Source organism: Aptenodytes forsteri, unplaced genomic scaffold (assembly GCF_000699145.1).
Source record: "Aptenodytes forsteri isolate BGI_AS27 unplaced genomic scaffold, ASM69914v1 Scaffold479, whole genome shotgun sequence".
NCBI lineage: Eukaryota > Metazoa > Chordata > Aves > Sphenisciformes > Spheniscidae > Aptenodytes > Aptenodytes forsteri.
Genome location: NW_008794627.1, coordinates 1,161,264 through 1,184,816, shown reverse-complemented (window position 1 = coordinate 1,184,816; position 23,553 = coordinate 1,161,264). Strand labels below are relative to the sequence as shown.

Here is a 23,553-nt window from a genome sequence, read left to right as displayed (position 1 = left end):
CCTTCAGTGATGAGCCTCTCAAGTTCAAACATGCCCTAATGTATTTTTCCTAGTATTAAGCATCTATGAGGACTATTTATATTTCAATAGGTCTCAAGATATTTCAGGTACTATGAGCAACCTGTTTGTGTCCTGATTAATTCACAACTCAGAAAGAGAGAGAAACAAATAGTGGGGGGGGAAAGGTGAGAGCTCATACACAAGCAAAGCACTAACAGTGATTATGTTAGTATTTTGTGTAGCATTTGAAGTAGGTTAAAAAAACTTATCAGCACTATTTTAAAATAAAAAAAAACTCACAGTGTTTTCCAATGAAAAAAATATTGATTTTCATATTAGGTGCCAAACCTCTGGTTTCAGATTGGAAACATAGATTTTTTTTTTTTCAACCTATCATTACTGGGTTTGCCCCAGATTTCTAGGTCTTTCTAGCAGAAGTAAAATTTCTCACAAAATTTTGTGGTGGAGTGAATAAAATGTTAAAAACACTTTCATGTCAGCTCAGTTCATCCGCTTCTTGTGGACATCAATGACATCGCTGAGTTTGGAGAAGGAACTGAAAAACAGTTTGTGGGGGTCTTAGAAACGCTCTTCTTGAGATGCCCTGCAAGTAAAGAAATGGAAGAGAGTGTGGAGGGGAGAGGACCTCGGGTAGCTGAGGCAACATTACTGTGCAAACAGAGGTTGGAGGAGGAAGACTGTAGAAGTAGGCAAGGAGTTACAGTAAGGAATCAGGAGTTAATGCACTAGAAGTTTGAATTGGATTGGTCATGAGAAAGGAGCTGAGTTGTGCTATCTAATGAGACAGACCAAGGGAAATAACAATGTTGAGTAGCTGCACATAGTAAGTACTGCAGCGAACCACGCAGGCAGCTGGCAGACCAAGAAGAAACTGGTAGCCATTCAGGCAAGCAAAGACAGTGACCGGACAGGGGATATTTAATGCACTGCACACAAGAGAGGTCAGGAAGGGTGGCTGCAGGTTCAACAGTAAGAGAGGAGAAATGGATGAGGAAATGAGGTGGTGTGGGTTTGCCGGCCAAGTTCACAGGAGTAGGCATCCAAGAGAGAGGTTAGAACAGAGTGAGTTATAAACCTATCAGGTAGGAAATGAAGCCATGTATGCCAGATGTAATTTGATGAACTCACTGAAAAAATTAGCACCAGAATCACTTTTCCCTATACAAGCTAACGTTAGACTTTGTCTCAATAGGTTGTTTACTCTTTGCTGGTAGTTCTGAAAGAAAGATAACCTTTATACCCTGAACACAGCATTACAAACAAGTATGTTAAGATTCTTTAATCTGTCCCCACAGCTGCTGCATATTTGTCTTGGAGTGTGACTTTCTGTCATTTGCTAAATTTCTAAAGAATGTGAAGAACTGGTTTGCAAAGGGACAGACAAAGTAGGTTTAACCTTGAGAGGGCATAGCTGATCCGTAAATTAAAATCAAAGGAAGCGAGTAAAGCTGATAGAAACGCTCTGGCAGAAATCCTGCCAACTGTAAGTACAGAAAGCACAATGCAGCAATCAGGAAATGTATTCTCAGATGGTAATTAGATAAAGGTGGACAATGGGACACCAGTCCTGTCTGAAGGTCTCAGGCACACAAAGCCACTCCTCCTGCTTTAGAAGACTTTCTGCTCATTTCACTTCCTGAGCTTAACACAACACAAACTGGCAGCGGCTGAATGAGCACTGGGGTGAGAAGAATGAAGTCAGAAAACAGGAGTTGTCGAGGCTGCTGTGGAAGTAAATCACACCATACTTAGCACTTAGCAGAATGACCCATCTTACAGAAAAAATAATTACTTCTTGCTGCTTGTGGGGGTACCTGTGTTACAAACTGCAGAACGGCCCCATGAACAGACCTGCAAAATCTAGCCCAGGAGATCTGAATTGCTGCGAAATAGCACTGCACTGACTGCAGCCATATCATAGCTGCTCCAGCACAGACACTGCCTTACTGGCATTGCTGTTGCAAGGAAACTCTCAAACATTATTCATCTCCTCCTTTTCCATCCAGACCTGGAAAATGAAGTCCAAGGCTTAACAGTAAGAAAAAACCACTAATCCACAGTTTGCTTGAGGCACGTCTAACCTGGTGGGATAACACTATTCTGCTGAAAAAGGCCTGTAGCTATGATGGATTCAATCCAGGAGAAATGTACTGAAGACCCTACAGCCACTAGAAGAGCTGGAGCTTCTAAAAATTGGTAGTGAGCATCTCTAACATACAGGTATTGCACCCAAACCAAGGTAATTCCAATAATGATAAATCCATAGCAAAACTGAAGGTTCACTTCAGCTTCTTGATCATAACCTGATTTTACACAATATGGGCAAAGAGTTTGTATTATAGTTTGGATACATTTACTAAAATTCCTGTTTTACATGTTTATTATATATGTGGTACCTCAGCAAAATGCATTTCTCAACCCTTAAATTCTGAGCAAAAAGTTCTGGAAGAAAAACTCAGAAAGAAAAATGTAAAGGCAAATAGGAAGTTAAGAATCTCCATGATCAAGAAAAGGACAAAATTTCAACAAAATACACCCTGACCCAATGGTGCAAGGATAGCCTCAATTTAAAAAAAAAAAAAAAGTGATACAGCAGACCAGTTTGCCTGATATCTGTCCCAGTCTAAGTACTGCAAATATTGATTCAGGAATCATACTCTACAGTGTCAGTAAGTTGCACCTTGCAAAGATTAAGAGCTGCTTAAGACACATTTCTCAAAAACTGACTGCCAGGAAGAATTTACCTGGAACAGGGACATTCTTGGGGAGTTCCCTGAAGATTTAGGAGTTGTCATATATACAGTGATATCAGGAAAAAAGAAAACCACATATCTGGAGTGGATGAGGAGGAGAGTAAAGGCACAACCCCAAGCCCAGGCTGTGGAACTCCTCAGTCATGGTCCTTAGGAAAGTAAGGAGACTCCTTTCTTAAGGCTACTATATCTTTGCTCTGGAAAGGTGTATTTGTCAAGCATAGCTCCTAGTAATAAGGAATAAAATACCACTAATTGGGGAAAAAGTGGATTGCTCTCCTTGGTTTGCCAATGCCAAATACATTGTATGATCAGAGCTTGGAAAAAAAAAATTGGGGAAAAGGTATCAATTTAAGACTTTAAAAAAAAAAAAGGCAAACAGGCTCTGAAAACAACAGCCACCACGTAAACTTACAATTGACCACGGCTGACTAGCATGCCCTGAAATAATATAAAAATGGGTCTAATTAATGCAAAACTCATCCTCAATACAGAGATGTGCAAACTTTCCAAGAGAACACAGACTTTTGCTTGGCATGAAGTCCCTGAGTTACTCCCTGGTTCCTGCCAAGTTTTGAGCCCTTCTGACATCTACAAGGCAAGGCAATACATGGTTGAGCGTGAAAATAAATGGCACCCTCTATATGACAGCTTCCGAGATTAGCATTCCTCTCTAAGTTTAATGCTTCACCCTGTCTCAGGAGAAACTCAGCGAGGAAAACTGCCTGAGCGACACCTGCAGAACTAGTGCCAAAGGAAGCTACCCAAACAGGCAAAGCAACCATTGATATAAACAACCATTGACATGTTGTTACAATGCGGGGGGGGGGACACATTAACTAATCTTAAATCATTTTTAACAAAAAGAGGTTTCTCTGTGATCACCGAGACATGACGCCTGTGCTCCTGCGGATGCGTGCATGAAAACCGACATATGGGTTCCCTGATGTCTGGTAGGGGTTGCAACAGTACTGCAGCTCCTGCTCAGGAGGGCAGTAACATGGACATGTATCCACAATACTCATAATACCTGAAAAATACTAAGCATTATCATTCTGTCAAATTTGCTATAAACAGCCAAGGGAGCTGACAGAAATAAAAAGAATTAAGGTGAATAGACTGATAGACTGATATGCAATATACTTTTTTTTAGACAACCTGGATAGAAATGCTATAAGCAACAGAACGGTAGACATTTACTCTGAGATGGCAGCACTGTGTTTCACTTTATATTTTTAAGGATCTGGAATGCAAGCTTTAACACTGCAGCACTTTACTCTTGCACTTTGTTTTTGCCTTTATCGAACCTGTACTAAGTAACTGACCGTGTATATTGCACACTACTGGTAATGTGCGTCTCAGTTTTCCCAGCCACTTTTGAAAGCATGTATACCTTTACACCGTCCCTTCAAGTGTGGCCACATTTTCTCGCCTGTTAAACCGGTCATTTATGGTGATGATGCTGATCACATTCAGCCCAGTGTAATTCAAGAATTCAAATCCAAAGAAGTTGGCTAAACATCGACGTGGGTGAGAACTGGGCTCTCTAATTGCACGCCAGGTAATTGCCTGGAGATCTGCTCTGAGTTCATTGCAATGTGAAAAAAATTCTCCAATAAATATAGAAGCTATGTAAACTATATGTGACTGACAATAACCAATTTAACTCAAATAACTTCTGCATTGCATAGCTTTCCTCTAATGGTCTTTTGAAAGGACATTTTAGGCTTTTATGACAGACTAGTGGGCAATGACATAGCTCCATTAATCCTCTCCTCTGGGCTCAGAAGTTGAAGATGAAGCTTCTTAATCAAAACTACAGAAGTTCAAAGATACATTATCTTAATTCATTCATTTCCCTATTGTTCATGTCCAGTGCACTGGAAAAAAGACACCTCGTTTCGACATGCATCACCACCAGTGCTAATGCTCTGTTTCCAACATTGCCTCGGTGATAAGTGAAGTTTACAAATTAGACAAAGCTGGAAATGAAGTCTCCTGAAACAAAGCTACCGTCTCTTCCTGTGAATCCTGTTAGAATAAACTCATAGAACTAGCGAACTAATCAAAATCCAGCCAGGAAAATAAATATGACAAGAGTCCCAAACCCCAGAGAGGCACTTGGCCAAACCAAACCTCGGCACAGCATAGACCCAGACAGTAACAGGCAAGAAGTTTCAGCAGCAGACAGAACCAAATCTTCCAGCCTGAACTCTTTTTACCCTCTGGGGAAATGTGGATGTCCGTCAACACCTTAGTCCTCAGACTATTTCCGATTTAAGTTCATTACCCTGTTCCCACTGAATTTAACAAGCTCCTTGTGGGTGCAGAGTCATCCCACGTCACGGGACCAGCAGGGCTCACAGAGACACAAGGTCGTACAGAAAAACAGGTTCCAGCAGGCCTCTGAGAAGCAAACTCTACAACCGTACAGAGACAGCTTAGGTGACCATAGGGTTGCCAGTTTGCTGTTGTCTCTCTTGGGTCACCAACTTGTCAGCAACTGAAGAATTACCAGGGGAGGAAGAAGAGAAGAGCGAGAGATGACGAAGCTCCTCCTTTCACCTATGAGCATCACTGCCAGGGCCACATCGCTCTGTAACTGTCTCATTGCAATCATGCCCGTGTCCTTTCCGCAGGGGTCTCCATTTTAACTCCGCTGTAACACAGCTGGAGAGAGCCAAGCCTGTTCTTTGTGAAATAAGAACGTGGAGGCCATGCTGAGAGCGCATATAGCACCCCTTTTTCACAACTATCATAAAACAATCCTGAATATCATCTCTGAGTCACAATCCATCTCGAACCCACTCTTATAAACCAAGCAAACAGCAGGCACACTATGGCATAGCAAATCGTTCGTGCTGTCACACGTGCCACGACCCGTGAAATGCCAACTCCAGCACAGAACGAACACATGCCCTGTCCATGGAAGTACGTTGATACCTACAGGGCTTTCTGAAACACAGCTCTGCCCCAGAGGGGAACAGCTCTCTGCCATTGGGAAGACATCACTCATTATAATTTATAACTTATTTACAAATTCTGATATCACAGTAGTAACGTTTTCATACTTGAGCTCAGGTCAGAGCCTGTAGTCTTCTGCATATGGATTAATCGATGCAGATTAACTGAAAGAGTACCACAAATTCAATTTCATGGTGCTATTGCTACACACCTCTGCTTTTCTTCAAGCATGCTTTATATTCAGCAGTCTTTGTAAGCTATGTCTACTTTAATTAGATTAGACAGATAAACCCTGATAAAAACAAAATGCTTTTGTCATTTAAAGACACTTTCAAACCAGACATTAATTTATAAAGATCCGACAGTCTAACAAGACAAGTTTCATACTTCACAGGGCTTTATACTGTATTTGATTCTGACAATGTCTGCTATATCCTCTTATGCTCAAAGGTCAAATATGTAAATCATGGCCCAGTATAATAATTTCTTGCTTTGCTGGCAGCTGGCATGTGGCAAACAGACGCTGAAATCCAGCTGTTTAAATCCTCGATCAGCCATTTGAGTTGAAACCCAGCAGTGAAATGACTAAAAGGTATGTTTTCAGAGTAGTGTGCCAAACTGTACCCCAGGGATTCCCACTCAACTTGAAATACTAAAAGACTCTCAACTCCTTCAATATGTAAAGAATACAACATACAGATGTTGCTTTATAAGGAAAATGCATTACAAATGACTCACAGATTAAGCTGAAAAGATAATAAAATGTTGGGTTTGACCCTAAACATAAGGCTAGAAAATTGAAGTTGAGGTTTACCTCTTTAATTAGTGTCAGTGATGACTGTATGAAGGGATCAGACGTCCTGCAGGCTCCAGTTGTACGGAACTGAATTTCTGAACCCGTTGGCCTTTAGCGTCACTCAAGAGCAACACACGCTAGAGGTTATATTTTCAAGAGTTCAGCAATGGCCAAACGGCCACTGACACTGAAAGGGGAAAACTATGCTGGCCTATACTCCTTTTAGAAAACCCACCCGCAGAGATTGGCCCCAGGGTGCTGAAAAGGCATGGGTACCAGTACAAACCTGAGGGCCACCGGGTTACCAACAGTTTAGAAAACCCACCCCGCAGAGATTGGCCCCAGGGTGCTGAAAAGGCATGGGTACTAGTACAAACCCGAGGGCCACCATCCAACAGTTACCAATTTTCCTGCTTTGGGTGATATTCTCTGCCTAGCACGGAGAGTTGTGGCGGAACTAGCAACGTGTCTCTAAAGAGATCAGAGACAATGACAGCTTCTGTACATCACAGTTTCACAGTCGTCTTCAACTGAGAAGGCACATCATTTTTTTTTAATCCAAGGAGTGACTGTGTGACAGATTGATTAAAATTGGCTCATCTGTTCTTTTTCCCCATTTTGGTTGTTTGATTGCATGTGCAGGATTGTGTCCATGCAGGGTTTCTGTTTGAGGCAAAGGTCTCCCAAACCTCCTGCTAATACCTAAGAAACAGGCAGTGACTCCAGGCTGAGCAGCAAAGATTTTGCCCACTCAGTCTCCCTGCCTGACCCAAGGGCAAGTCTGGAATGAGAAGGATTCTCCATGTCACAGGAATGCGGGAACTTCAAACCAAGGTCCAAGGAACCGGTTTTGGGGTTTGGTCTTGTTATCACCATCATCAAGGTGTTTTTATCACTGAAGCCATTGGGCACTGAATCTTCATACGTGCCTAAAGAAGGCTCATGGCATTTCATCCAGAGGTGGTTTTATTCAGAATCTCTCCTTTGCCAAACCTGTTTGGCACATGGGAGTAGGAAATGGTTGGAAGCACTAAATACAGCTCCCTGCTCCTTATGTTATCCTGTCTTCAGCACTGAAGAGAAGGACCCCAGCTTCTCTAAACCCCACACAAAGCCCAGCTTAAAGGAGTCGCACACCTATAGATAGGTGTAGGAGATAGAGGAAGGACAGGTAACTTTCTGGGGTGCCCTTCCCTCCAAATTCCTATCACATGGCATTACATTTTATTTGGTCTACTGCTGGGGAGATGTCAGATGCACTAAACTTGCATTAGCAACATGCTCATCCATACCTAAGAAATTGCTAATCTTTGAGACGAAACTATAGTGTCCAACCACCAGAATAGCACAGGCGGTCAGAGCAAGAGATCCAGACACAGTCTTTGACTGACATGGCTGTGACAACCCTATTCTGATATACTGGGACGATTGGAGTAAAGTGTTTTCCTGGACGTAGTCAGATTTGACATGTTCAAAAATTACTTGTTTCTCTAATTTCTTAAACATCTGATCATCCCTGAAGGAAGATAAATGTTGAAACGGATTTTGCCTGGTCTTCGTTTTCACCTCATTGTAGCCCTCCCAATTATAAAACGTCATTCCAAACCCACATTTTTCCCCCGTGTCCCTTCTCCTCTGCAGGTGTGGGTCAGAGCAGTGCACTTCGTGCAAGCTACCTTCTTCCATGGTCTACAAAACGTCAGTCCACTTCCATCACAGGGTGCCAAAACAGACAGTACGCACCTTGCTTCTCAGCATCATACTGATGTTTACTGCAGTCTGTACAAAATACCTCTCCTGTAGGCATTTGGTATTCTTCAGAGAAAGAAAGCGAAGTTACACTGCTTAATTTCCATTTTTTCTCACATCAGAGACTAGATAAGCAGTTTTTTCTCAAGACAGCATATTTTAGGTAAGTAATAATAATGGAGAGTCTCAGAGGAGAAAAGACAGTATCTTAGTAACACTGGTCATGAAATGACAACTGCACCAGGAAAGGGTAGATCCCTGCTCTTGAAAGCAAAAAAATTCCTTTCAATTTCCCCAGTAGCAGAATATAATCTTTTGAACAATGCTGCCCTGTTCATAACCAAATTCTTTTGTACGCAGACATTGTGTCTAGACAGCCTTAGAAAAACTGTCTCTACTTAACATCAAGGGGTTGGGTTTTATTGTATGTGCTTAAGTGATTGACTGTATGCTCACGTACTGTCCACAAATAATGCGGCATAAATTTAGTTAATTTTTCTCTGGAGCTGATGGGTGCATCATTGTAAGACAGGCAGGAAGCAAACGGGGATCACACATTCTCTCTGAAGCTTATATCCATAAAAGCTTTCTAGAGGTCACCCAGCTAATATACACACAATAGTAGATGATATTAATAGGATAAATTTACTGCAGGAAGAGGAAATGAGTCCACATCGCTCCTGTTAGTACTGACCAGTTTCTGGAGCTGATGGGTGCATCATTGTAAGACAGGCAGGAAGCAAACGGGGATCACACATTCTCTCTGAAGCTTATATCCATAAAAGCTTTCTAGAGGTCACCCAGCTAATATACACACAATAGTAGATGATATTAATAGGATAAATTTACTGCAGGAAGAGGAAATGAGTCCACATCGCTCCTGTTAGTACTGACCAGTTTCCCATATAGACACAGCAGATTTGTCCGCTCCTCACAGATCTTTATTTTACTTCTGGTGACAGCAGCAGACTTCCATCATTACTCTGGCAGCTCTGGAGCTGATGGGTGCATCATTGTAAGACAGGCAGGAAGCAAACGGGGATCACACATTCTCTCTGAAGCTTATATCCATAAAAGCTTTCTAGAGGTCACCCAGCTAATATACACACAATAGTAGATGATATTAATAGGATAAATTTACTGCAGGAAGAGGAAATGAGTCCACATCGCTCCTGTTAGTACTGACCAGTTTCCCATATAGACACAGCAGATTTGTCCAATCTCCTCACAGATCTTTATTTTACTTCTGGTGACAGCAGCAGACTTCCATCATTGACTCTGGCAGGAAGAGAATTAAGTCCTGCAGTTTACAGGAGAGCTGTACTTAATCTGTCTCATTATGTTTCTGTACTTAGAAGAGGGAAGATCTCCATCATTCAAGCAAGTACGAGTGCACCCAAGGTAAAAATAATAAAATATTCTTTTTTTTTTTTTTAACTTAGCCATGGATAGAAAAACATCAGGTTTAATTTTGAGATTAAAACAGAATCCTCTTCTGCAGAGAGACAAGCTCTGTTCCGGACTAACACACACCTTTTTTCTACATATCCTCCCCTTTAAGCATCTGATTGATTTTGGGTCGTTACTGACTCGCTATGTCCAGGTCTTTCACATCCTCGTGTTAGCAGAGGAGAGGATGTCTTTCTTCTAGAAGAGCCAGGAGAGAGGCACGACTTGACCTGCCAGGGGATCCCACAGAAGGGCGGGTAATGAGGGTATGAGCTCTGGAGGGCAGGAGGAGCAGGCTCAGACAAAACAACTGGAGCCTACGTGAGCTCCAGGTCAGAGGCACGTAGTTTGAGGTTGCAGTGGGTTTGGCAATAAGGAGTAAGGGTTGCCTCTTGAGGGAGAGGGAATAGTTTAGTACAGGATGAAAGATGGTCTCCGGTAAGAAGAAGAAAAGGAAAACTGAATGAGAGAGGGCACATGCCAGGTTGGGGCAAGGAGGGCTCAGGAGGTGTCCAGTCACCGAGGCGCTCAGGGGAGTGTGTTGTGGGATGGAAAATCTAAGGACTGGGGAGGCCAGGGGGAGGGGGTCAGGGTTACCTCATGGCCCTCTCTCCCCAGGACCCGGGGCAGGGAGGAACCGTACCCGTACAGAGCAGGTATGTCCTCCCTGCATCGCTCACACTCCCATCCCACTGGCACAGCGATGCCAGAAACCCTTCTCCTCCTCTCACCTGCCCAGTCCTCTTTCTGCAGGCAAAAAGGTAACTACCCCAACTCTGCAAAGAGGCATTTCCAGACAGTAGGACGTTACTCGGAAAATGTATTGGCACGAACAAACTGATGAGGATAATGGATGGGAATGATAGCATGCGAACACACGGAAAACAAATCAAGGCTACAGTAAAGGAAAATACATTTCAAAGCTGTGTTTTGGGGACTTCAACCACTGCCAAGTCAGGCAGCACAGACGGAGACAAGCCAGTATGGAAGTAAGGTCACACAATTTTAACTGACTGCTAGTATTTCCACAGCAAGCTTGAAATCACTGCTGCTAAGCCTTACCTGTATTTTGCACAACGTGGCTACTGAAAAAGATTGTTGTAAGGGAAATGCTTCCCTTTCATCTGATTTTTCTGTTCCTGTTCTGTTCAATAAAGCACTGAGATATAATACTTATCCCAGTTCTGCCTTGCAACTATCCTACCATAATGAATGAATGTTGGTCAAACAGTCATCCCATGAAATCAAGCTTATGAAGAAATGACAGCTTAAGCACTGGAAATTGAGCTGTTATTTATTGCTGCAGGATCTGGATTTCATGCTAACGCTCCCTGCTGCAATAATGATGCAGCCAAAACAGAATATCCTACGTCAGTGACTAATTGAAGCCTGATCAAAAGAAAATAGCAGTATGACATTAAATGGCTTATTTATAGCTTCTGTTTTCCTAGACAATGAATCCAAGCATTTACATTTAATTATTAGATTTCAAATCCCAATAATAGGTTGGATATTGTTCCATTAAGTTACATACTGCATACATTTCATTGCCAACGATTTGAAACTGGTTTGGTAATTTAGAATAGGAAAAGAGAAAGCAGTTTAATAACGGTGGATTTAGCAAGGTGTCTTCGTTTAACCCCAGACACAACTAAGCACCACACAGCTGCTCTTTCACTCCGCCCGCAGCAGAAAAGAAGAAAATTAACTCTATCCTAGCCAAAACCAGCACACAGTTTTATAAATTATACTTGATTAAAAGGGGAGGGGAAAAAAAAGGGGGGGGGGGTATCTTAACAGTCTAACTAATTTATTCTAGGCACTGAATTCATAAACTAAAGGGTAGACTCTGTACGTACCTGATACCTGCTGCAAGACAGCATGCTCCTGCACATGACAGTTAGGGCCCCTTCTTAGTTTGGTCAAGTCTGAAGCACTTGATAGGAACCAGGGGGCTGCTGTTGGAATAGCACTTCTCATAATCCAGGCAAGGAGCCTAACAGCCCTTTATGGTAAAGTTTCCTAAGGAAATAAATTCTGTGTTATCATGCCACGTGCACCTGACTGCTGGCAGTTCTCCTCTCCTCTCCGCAGCTTCTGTCCCAGTTAAGTTCAGCCATGTGTCAGAGGAGTCAGTGCCTCAGACCTGGCTCCTGCAAGCCGTACCTACGAAGCTGTACAGGAGAGACAGGGGAAGCCAAGCGTCAGTAGCTGCGCTGCTCCTGGAACTGCTTGATCTTTGTTATGAAAGTGCATTTGGACTGCACAGAAAGTTACTAACACACACTCATTGAGACAAAAACGGATGAAAGTTCGGAGAAAAAAGAAGTAGAAAAAGTTGAAAGTTGATGGACTAAAATGCCATGGGAGAAGCAGCCACCTCTGCTCTCCCAAATCCTGACAAAAACCTACAAACCAGCAAGAATTCTTGCATATGCTTGGCCTGTCTAAACTGTATTAGCAGAAGAATCAAAAAGACTTACGTAGCCTGTGAGGATCTGATCTTTGCAGATATTGATCAGAGATACCCCTAAATTAAGGCATTACATCTCTAGGAGCTTTGGGCATAACTGGACATCGATTTCCTTGCATGGAGGAGGGCATGAGGAAGGAGCGCTGAAGGCTGTGCTGTAAGGGGGACTTACATGGACCTTCTCTGGAAGCAGAGCTCTTGGAAGCAGCTCCTTTTTTCTCTCATTTGGCTTCTGTGTTGCACAGATTCGAATTTACCATCTGTAGAACTAGCTGTACAGCAAGAGAAAACAGAAATAGGTCAGGTGGGGGAAGAAAAATATAATTCCCTGGGTGATCTTACATTAGGGTGTCAAATCAAAGCCCTTATCTCCTATATCTTTAGCTGTTCTGTTGTATTTATTGCAGAAGCATTTCTAAATATTGGAGCAAATTTATGGATTTCAACATTTTCAAAGTACTTTACCAATAAACTCTGAATAGTCAAATAGATAGCAATGGGATTTGAAGCAGGGGAGGGGTCTTTTAATGATTCACATTGAAAATTTTAAGGGGATTTAATAGATTGAAGGTCATTATAGAAATAGAATTGTATCTGAAAAAAAGCCTCAACGCAATTTCTGCTAAAGCAGAGTTACATTGCGAGGTCCGGTGAGAACACGGCTCCACGGGACCTCTCAAAAGAATCCCAGTTCTTTAGCTAACCACATGGAAAAGCGTTTGCTAGGATAAGGCTAAAATACCCACTGGTCCATTGTCACCAATCCTGTCCCCCTTACGACACTTTTGAATAGAACAACAAATTTTGCTTAAATTCAGTCTATTGCAAGCCTTCACGCTTGTGTTTGCAGAGCCTCGTTGCAGGAGCATCACTCAGCAGCACGAGGAGAAAGGGGGGGGGGGCGGCGTGAGGTACCACACTACAGTAGGAAATCTTCTTTCCTTTCTATCCCTGAGAGTAATTTTTGTCTGGCCAGAATCGACATTTAAAATCTAGTGCATAATCACTCACCGTGACAATTACTGTCTGATGAGCGTCATGGACAGCAAATAGCGATAATATCCCTTTGTGTTTGTGAAATAGCCTGTGGACTAATAAACTAATTACCACTGTCTGAATTCCACATTTCTTTGCTCCAGAAATCAAGAGTGTGCTTTGCCAAGTTTCAGTTTACTCTGAGATTTGTCAGCTGCAGACTTCAGCCTACTGCCTCCAAGATGCCTGAAATGGAAGACTATATAATGCATATGCCCATCTTGGTTTGAGATATTTAAGTATACAGCGATTTTCCACTTATGCACATTATCTACATAGCCAAAGTAATATCTAGAAAAGCATGGGAGTCATCACATAGTCTTAGGGAACGACAGATGAGCATAAGCTGTAGTCCTACTCAGTACATTTTGCAGAATTAATATTAAAAGATACCTAAAATTGAGCTGGGCTGTTTGACCGGTTTGCTTACACAGCTAAACCACGTCCGCTTCACCGGAAGGTGAAGACTCAAAATTGACACAAGCTTGCTCAATTCCAAAAAAGTTTGCAGGTAACCTCTGCCTTTTGTTGCTGGAGGTCTGCACACATCCTTGTACAAACGCAACGCCTTTCCTTCCTTGCCGTCAGGGCAATTATGCTTGAGCTTCCTTCTGCTTTGCCTGGCAGGCTGGCATACGAACCTTCAGTGCACCACTCCACTAGCCAGACGCTCTATAAATACGGCCTCCTGGGTTGCTGCTTTCTCTGTCGGTGAAGTGCAGAGGCTTTATGCACAAGCAAAAACTTGTCCCAGGTGGTGACAAAGTAAGAATTTCGAAAACAAGATTCAGAAGCTGTATAGAATATCCCTTTCTCATTCTCTTTTTGGAAGACCTTCCCAGATTCAGGGATAACGTAAGACAAGTTCCCAGACATTTTCAAGTGCATATCAAAGGTATGAGCCACTGTCCAGCAATACAAAACGTGTTTCTTTCAATGTATCGCAAGCTTTCCATCCTTCCTGAGTGACCCCTAACTTCTCACACCCACACTGATTTTGGGGGGGGGGGGGGGAACAAACAAACAGAAAAAGAGTAGAAGATAAAGTTCAGTATGACAGTTTTTCCATGTGATGGAGGCTTCCAGAAAAGCCTGCAGTCACTACTCACAGTGAGTTAGTACACTTTCTTTCAAGGTATTTACTAACAAATTCAGGATATTCGCTTTGGCTTCAGCATTGAATCTTTAAAACTATAGAGCGCTCCGATCGCATAATGCAAGACCTTGTATCAGTTTCTAGTTTAATACCCAAGCTATTGCTTTACTGTACATTGAAGCAATAATTGAATATGGGCTTGGGGACAGCCTTTACCTGCACACAAAACTACTTTCGTAGGCCACAGACTTGTGATCTGGGGTCCAAACTTAATGCAAGATAAACTAGGCGCTCTGCTATTATATGAGAAACCAAAACATTCCTGAGAAGGAAAGACAAAGATGAAAAATTAGCAAAGCAATTGTCATTACCAAAAGTAGGAAACCAATTTTTCATTCCAATCCTTTAAAGGTTGTTTTCTAACTTGCAAGTACTGAAGACAAATCCTACCCTGAAGGCCAACTTACTGCGTGTTCTCATTTTTTTTTTTTTAAACTTCTTTGGAAAACGCTTGCCTTGCAATAAGAAAGTAAAGAGACATGAGGTTGTTAAGCGATCCGAGTATTGTCTTACAAGTATTTAAAGAGATTTGTGATAATGAGCTCTTCTAACAAAGGCACGCAAGATCCAACTGCTGAGAATTTAATTTGGAAGAAATCAAAATGGAAAGAATTTTTAAGAATTAGACTACTGGAATAATTCATGTAGGAAACTGATATTTTAAAATCAGAAGTAGCTGTTTAATACATCTTGTCTCCAGTTTTATTGCAGCATCCGTATCTACCGCGCTTCTGCTAAAGCCGTTCACCAGCATTGCCCCTTGCCAGGCTTTATCCATGGATCTCTCCGGAGAGCGTTTCCCACGTACGTAACCATCTTAAGCCTTTCTCTTCACTTCCAAACTGCAAGGCAGAGTAGCACGAGGACTGAAACAGTAGAATGCTGCTATAAAAGACCAAGTTCCTTCACCAGCTGCGAAGTGTAAGGCTCAAGGGTTTATAAAGAACACTGTGTGGCTCTAATGCCTCTTTTCTATATCCACCCTTTACCTCCCTCACAGGCATGGTTGTCTGCAGTACAAGCATCCTCATCATCACGAGAGGACCTTTAAAAAAAATAAACTTAATGAAAACAGAGCATTTACTAAGGTAATTCTGGCAGAAACTTAAATTACCACCTCATTGTTTGGTTTTTTTTTTTCCTCACACAAGCGTCCTTACACTTAACACATGCGAATGGGTATCTGATCCCTGGAAGTTCGCTGTTGAAAAGGGACATGAAGTTTAGACGGGAGGAGGTGGAAAAAAAAGCCAAGCACCTGGAAAACACTTCATTGCTTCTTTATTTAGATGCACCCACAGTACAGAGCCTCTTGAGCATGTGCAAAAGAGGAAGATTACACATTTATAGCTGGGAGCACCATTGAGTTCGAGTTTCTTTGATACCATTTTTAAGAAAGTAAACTATTTCCAAAGAATGACATTTGAATCCAAGAGCTTAAGACCTGCTTCTACTTTATCCAGAGGTGGAAGGTATTTTTCTTTTATTATTACTTTGATGTAGAGTAGAAGACATTTTCACAGTCTGGTTGGACCAGTCTATATATTTTCATATGCACCTTTTAATATATATAAAAAATGTTTCATTTTTCCCCCCTACCCACAGATAGTTAAATGCATCGAAGTTTAAAAACAGTAATGGACCAGAGCATTCCTATGGGGAAAAATGAACTTTTGCTGCCCTCTCCTGCTTAAACAATGAAATGCTAAAATATTAAGATCTATGACTAATACTAACCTTGAAACAAAAAGCATGACAGGTCATTCGCTATACTACAATCAAAAATAGGACAACAACAAGAAATGTATCGGTACTATTTATATTTGAAAACTCCTCATCGTTACATGAGGTTATGAATACAACATATTTACAGTAAGCGATCCAAGTAACAAAAACTTGTATTCAGAGAGGTCATGATAAAAAGTGTGTGCTTCTGTGGACGGGAAGCAACACTTGGATAAAAGTTTTCAATCAAAATTAGTTCCATTCTGTTTCAAGACACTGCTTCGTAGACTTCAAAATGAAAAACTGGGCTATACAAAATCTGCTGCACAGACCAACTAGAAAAACTAACTCGTGGCTCACTCGAGAGCTGCTAAGGGAAGCTGGTGAGCCAAAATAAGAAAGCCACATGTAAATAAAAACATTCTTCAATCTCGTGCATTGTCACCTTTGTCTTGTTTTAGGGCAACTGCTTTGGGATGCTGTGGTTACACAATTAAGAGAAAAGGCCATCTTTGTTTTCCAAGACAGAACTAAAAGCAAATTATTTCAGTTTTACCTGGGGGGAGAAGAATCTACTCTTCCCCCTCCTCACAAAACAATAAAGAGGTTTTTAAAGCTCCTAATATATTTTCCTTTCATAGAGTGAGAGAGCCTGAGGCTGTACTTACGCACGTATAATGTAAGTACAGCTGCTGCATTTCTTACTCAAGCAATTCTTGGCTCTAACACCCTCGATTTTTCCATATATAGGAGATAAAAAATAAATTAAATCCTTTTATTTATGCTAACAAAACCAAGATTAAATTTACTGTAACCCTGCTAGTGAACGCTCCAATGGCATTAGAATACTTTTATTTAAAGCATTCCAACCCTTGGAAGAGAGACAAAAAACACTCAAAAGCAATGAAAGGAAAACAATAAGGGAGACTTGCAAGATGAAGAAAGCAATGTGTGCTCAATTTAAAGTATATGAGAGGAACTTTACTTTTACAGTTGTTATATCCCCACGACCTGATGCAATGCCCTTGTACTGAAAATGCAGCTCTTTCCTTTAACCAGAGAGCATTCAATCCTTTCTCCTGAAACCAATATGGTACAGGACATGAGCGACCACCCAACAACTGCTGTACGAGCAGTTAATAAAAACATTTACACAAATAAAGGTAGTTTCTGGAACTCAAGAAGCAAACGAAAGCATAATTAAATAGACGCACTGATCACACTTGGGCCCATACGCTGCCTTCTTCTTTGCCTGCAACTCCAACTGATACCAATGGGAGCTCTGCGGAGCGGCAGGACATCGCATTTGGATTGCGGCAAACAGTGGATCCCGGGGGTACGGTCGTATCATTGTGGCAAGTGCTTCTTCTCGTACATCACACAGTGCAACCTAGTGTCGTATCAGCCTTTTAGAGTCAAGTGACTAATATCACATCATCTCATTCACTTTAACGAAACATTCCTTCTCGGAAGTGATAAATCATCTATAAACTTTAGATACTCCCCACTATCCCCACATCAGAGGTAACATCAGAGGTAACAAAATATTGCAACCCATCAGGTTCTCATCAGTTTTGTATGATCAATACCAGAATGTCATGTCAGAACCAAAAACAGTTATGAACAAACAACACTCACCTAAACTCTAAGTACAGGACAAGGTGCTTTTTCTAATTTCACATTGTTGTGTCTCACTCCACCAGGTGGAAAACGTTACTCTCTTTTCCTCCATTCTATCTCAGTTTTTCACAATTGAACATAGTCTTTAAGCATGAGTTTAAGTCCACCCTTGTGTAAAGCATGATCATTTCACACAGAAATCACGCTAGCAAATCTTTCTGGTAACAGAAAAGACTGTCAAAATCAATGGGCTAAGGGACATGATTTGTTATAAATTTATTTAATCTTCAGTATTTCAGCTTGCACCTTTGCTTCAGCACTTTAAAATAAAACGTTTCAACTATGACAGTAACTGCCTACTTTACATTGCGTCCCAGTCAGTGTTCTTAAAGAAGCTCATATTAATCCCATTAAACCATGTTGTGTTTGGTGTTGCGTATGACTAGTTCCACTTTTTTTTCCAGAATTAACAGTGTCAAGTTTTTACAAAATCGTTGAGTTTACAACATTTGTGTGCGCAGACCCGGGAGTACAAACTGTGACCTGATAATCCTGAAACAGTCAGTAGTCTAGGAGGGAATTCTTTTTTACCTCTTTTCCGTGCCTGAAAACATGAAAACTTCAAATCCTACTGTATATTTAAATGGTAGGAAGAAAAATATACAAGCTTGTATTTATACTGTATTTCTATCAATGGCAACAGGTCATAAATTCATGTTTGCAACTATCACAAAGACTCATGAACACCAATTCAGTTTTATACTGTAAATACTGCTGGATTGATGGTTTAGGATTATCAATTCACTGTTGTCGTATGTCTATAACAGTTCAAAAGCATCCTGGAGAAAAATCCTGAAACACATACCTTTCGGTATATAATAATGCAACTGCATTAGCTAAATATATACTGTACATAAGTCTTATCAGCATTTTACCTACCAAAGATGTAAGATTCCACTTTCAAATACAAAGCAGATAGCCAATAATGTATACTTATAATACAGCCCTCTTCTTTGTTTTTGTATTTTTTTTTCTTTTGTTTTAAACAATTTGGTCACAATGCACCTTTGATATAAAAGCATTTTAAACTTTATTATTAATACTCAGAACATTAGGATTTCCAGAATTTTTTTCAGTAGCATTTGTAGAACCACTTTTGGTAACAAATACAGTAGTTAGGAATGAGCATCCAGATGAGAATGCAGAAGTGTATCATCCAGAATCCTTTCCAGCTAAGACCATAGGGCTGGTACTGTGATGAGTAATAGTACTAGAACCACAAAAACACTATAGTATGTTTCTTAGAGGCTACATCCTCTTTTGCTGGAACACTTTATAAATACATATTAAAAAGTAAGGCAACAACTCCAAACAGCCCAAACTGCTATCTCAGCTCAATTTCCAATTAGATCCATGACCACTGGAGACCAATTTCATGCTTGCACTGTTTAGCGTTTGTCTTTATTCTTTCTAAATGGTCCAATAAAAACATACTGTAATAATTTAGCAATTAGTATTTCTAAAACAACTCCGGTATGTGTGTCCAATGCCATATCACTAATACTGGTTAGGTACTGAAGTCCAAGGTGTTACCACTGCCCGTTTTTAAAGGATTGTGGACACTAATTTGGATTTGCAATAAATAGGTGCATGAATCCAAAGCTCCCTTTCCTACTATGTTTATCACCTACTTGTTTTTTAACTCCTAATGTTCAAATTAAGGAAGCACCAGAGACAGCCTGGTACTAAAAAAATGCTCACACCAGTAAACAAAACTTTTATTCAGGACCTACGTTTTTCATGGCCCTGATCTGAATGGACATTCAACTTATGAAGATGTGCAAAAGGAAAAAAAGTCAAATTACAGTAAAGTTATCCAGAGAAGGAGGATGTTACACAAACTCATAAAGAAATGACAGTCTTTTTTCTCTTTTACTATAAATACACTTAACAGTTTAGCAGAAAGACAAGCTAAATTTTAAGATTGTTCACATTTGAAAGTTGTATTACACTCTCTGCTAACGATAAATAAGGAACAGGTCCTGACAATGGAATTTGACATCTCAATTTTCATCAACAGATCTTTGAAGACTGGTTTTAAAGAAGGGTTAAAACAATGATTATGTTTGCAAAGTTCTGAGAAGTCCATCTGCTGTCCAAACTTTGGATTAAAGTCCTTATTTTTTTCCTTTACTTAGAGACAGGTATATACAGTGCTGTTGTAATAATGAAACAAATGTGAAATCTACTGTAAAGTTGCACAATACAGAAAACTGTTGCTCCATCTTCTACTACATAAATGTGTGACTCCACAGGTTAATAATGCTGTTTTGTTTTTTTGTTAAGTTGGAATTATTCCGTCACGTCTAAGACCTCTCTTTAATTCCAAATCCTCCAGTTTTTTCCACAGTTCTTCACGCTCTTTCTCTTTCTTCTTCTCACTGACAGATGAAATAAAACAAAGAGTTAGCAGGAGAGAAGACTGTAGAATATTTACGTAAAAAAATACATAGTTCACATTAATTAGCAGCACTAATTTTGTTGAGCGTAACTGCAATTTTCCTAACTTATACTTAATTTTTGTAAATTTTTTTCTTTTTTTCTTTTAGTTACCTACATAAATATCACTAAACAAAGCAGTAGGAACAGACATAAAACATAAGCTGAACAAAGTGACAGTGTTCATACACACTAATTTGTAATACAGAAGAAAAAGAATGCAGTAGATTTTTATTATGGAACAAATATATCATGATTATAAAAATTAACTAACTTGCATTTAATTATTTTCAAGTTTATTATTTAAGCAAGGTATTTTTTAATCTTATAAATAACAGCCACTTTCTAGAACAAGTGTTCCCTTATCCTTTTAGAATCGCTGTTCTTACTTACACTGACTGGTGGCTTTCATATAGCTTAGGCACCAGCCAAGGGAAAGTTCGAGTTACGTGTCTTTTGTTCAGTGATTTACTTTTTTTTCCTTACTAAATTCCTACAAGAAGATCCATGTAGCATTTGCTTTAACAACAGACTTTAATGGCTGATTTGATAAAACTAACCAGCTAACCTAGCATTTGCTTTACCTGCATTATTTGCTTTCTAAATTTCCTGTCTCTGCCATAGCTTACTTTGACTAAATCTCCTTGATACTGCAAGGTACAAAATGCTTTCAATTTCTATTAAATCACCTTGTAGGTTCAGAAGAAAAAGAAATCTAACAATTATAGAGATATAGATTCTCTGCCAGTCACATTAGAGAATTCTTGAAAAAAATATTTCAGCGGATTAGAAACATTCCTACGCATCTCGATTCACACAAAATGCCAACATCTGGCTCATTTATTTGAAATTTAATTTCCCAAGAGTATTTTAAACATTAAAAATACAAACAAATTTCAGATAAATCCCTGAAGAACAGTAAAGGGGGGAAAAAAAAAAAAGCCCACTGTCACTAGAAAGTATTTTCAATTAAGAATAAGAGAAATAGCCTGGCAATGTCAGGCTACTTACCAATATTTATCTTCTAATCATTATGAAATGTATGTCTGCTTACCTAAAAGACTGTTAGAGGATGATCACATCATCCAACTTACCTATTTGACCTATCATAGTCATTAATATTGAAAATATTTCTCCTCAAGCTTTAAGTGGTATCAAAGCTACCCTTTTGAAATGCGGTTTTATTAAGACGCCTAAGATTTCTGTAAACTTTAAGGTAAATATCCCAGTTTATACATTCAGGTATTTACATGTTTTAAAATGATAAGTAGTAAATAAAAATGGTGAAATGGTTAGCACCAGCCCTGATAGGAGATACAACGTCAGTAGGTGCAAGAAAAATTGTTCGTGCAGTTCAGTCAATAAACCTCACCCATTATCCAGACACGGGACATACTACTACAGTGTCTGATCCTGTTAAGAGCAGAGTCCTCATCTTAAGGGGCAAAGTGCAATCGCAAATTGATTTAGGTCACTGAGCTCCCTCAGTAAATAGCTGGATTAGATGACCAGTCCTAAGATTCTCTGCCCTTTCTGCTAGAAAACCGCGCAGTGTTGTCTCAACTGTACTAGCAGATTGAGCCTTATTTATCAACACCTATCTAGAATTCATCTGGCATCTTACCTCAAATATATATCCAAGTCTCTAAAAGTAAAATACTGTACTAATGAACTAACCTAAGTGTAGATTTTTTGTGTATAAAACTTCATATTTTACAACGAAGCAGAACAAAAGGACAGTGTGACTCCAGTCACACAATTCAAAAAATAAGGCCTCCAAGAGACTTTAGAGACTATACTAACCTAACAAGGTCTGACGACATACAGTACCCTTTGCTTTGCTCGGGGGAACCCTGAGTCACAGAAAAGGTATGACTTAAATGAAGTTGCGAACTGTTCAGGGTTCCTGATGTTTCCTCATTTTTTTCACCTGATGCTTTGGATAAGCTGAAACTTTTGAGAAAAGATGCTGCACTATAATTGGAAAATGAAGATTAAGGAAAATAGGAGAAAAGACAAAAAGCATTTTACTAGGGTGGAACTAATGATCGTATGAGTGGTGTACCTAATGGATCCTGCATGCTAAAAGACTCGGGTACAGCAAGATCTCTGAATAAGAAATGAAAGGGTTGAGAGATGCCTCTTTGCTTTAAGACCACATCTAGCCTACGAACAGTAGTTTGGAAAATCAAATCTTAGGGTTTTCCCTCATGTCTCTTTCCAAACCTCAGTGTAACTTTTTTGAAGTCTTTAAGCAAAGTGCTATATCTTTAAACCCTTGTTTTTCTTTTATTATTGAAGATCTTGATACATTTAAGTCTTTGGGAATGCAGAGGCAAAAGGAATTCCATGAGGAATGCGGATTCCCAAGCAACGCAATGGGTACTGTATTTCATAAAGGGTAAAGGACAACCCGTACATGATATTATCTTACATCTTGCAAGGAGAAGGCTAAAGAGCATGCAAGGGGAAAAATGAGGCATTGTGTCTATTATATGTGAGATTATGCAACTGCATCTGAGTGTAAGGGAAAAACTAAACAGCAGGCCTTATGCACAGCTGACAAAAAAAGCTTTAAAAAGTTACCGCTGACGATCTGACTTGTAAGTGGCTGTCAGCTCGTCAAACATGGTGCTGTTCATTTCCATAAATGCCTTCAACACATTGTAGACTAAAGCCACAATAGCCCTGTGAAACATTAAAAAAGAAAAAGAAAGGAGTCTGTTAGTTTCAGGTGAAATCAAATGTGAAATAAAAGTGTCTTCTCTTACCGGCATGTCTGCGACCAATTCTGCTCTTGCAAGTATGATAATGTAAATTCTTTGATTTCAGTGAAACTACTTTTGATTAACATATTTAAAGGTGAGAATCAGCTTTCATGTCTTTACTGACTACTTAAATGGAGCAAACCAAAACTCTAGGGTAAATGGTAACAACAGAAAGCTATTACATATAACTACAGACTCTTCCCTCATGGTGTGGAGCGATTTCGAATGCAACTCCAGGGATTCAAATCATCAATGCTGGCAGAAGGAACAGAATTTAAAAACGAAATGGGAGTGATTCATATTTCCTTATGATTTTTCTATGAAGCTGAATATTCAGTGCCTCTATGCAAAATACAAGGCTGTATTTCAAGAGTGATTTCCTTGTACTCATACATTTCATATTCTTTTTCACTTTTGTACAGCAAAAAGCTCTTTAAAAACCCCACAAATCCTTCAGATGAGTGCTGCAGGATCTGTGTAGAACTGTGTGTGTGCGTATATATATAAAAAAATGTATATTTTTTTTATATATATAAAAAATATAT

At 40.0% G+C, this 23,553-nt stretch overlaps 1 protein-coding gene across 4 annotated transcripts in view; it reads right to left on the bottom strand.

Annotated features, from left to right (window-relative positions):
- Window positions 1-18,807: 18,807 nt before the first annotated feature.
- Window positions 18,808-23,553, bottom strand: part of PPP2R5E (protein phosphatase 2 regulatory subunit B'epsilon) — a 70,674-nt gene continuing 65,928 nt past the window's right edge. For 3 of the 4 annotated variants that reach the window (XM_009273373.2, XM_009273375.2, XM_019470511.1), the window contains exons 12-13: window positions 22,827-22,928; window positions 18,808-20,182 (exon numbers count right to left, since the gene is read on the bottom strand). In XM_009273373.2, coding sequence (XP_009271648.1) covers window positions 20,083-20,182; window positions 22,827-22,928 — 202 coding nt within the window. In that variant the 3' untranslated portion in view covers window positions 18,808-20,082. The remainder of the gene's footprint in view (window positions 20,183-22,826; window positions 22,929-23,553) is intronic. The other variant, XM_009273374.1, reaches the window with a different exon arrangement.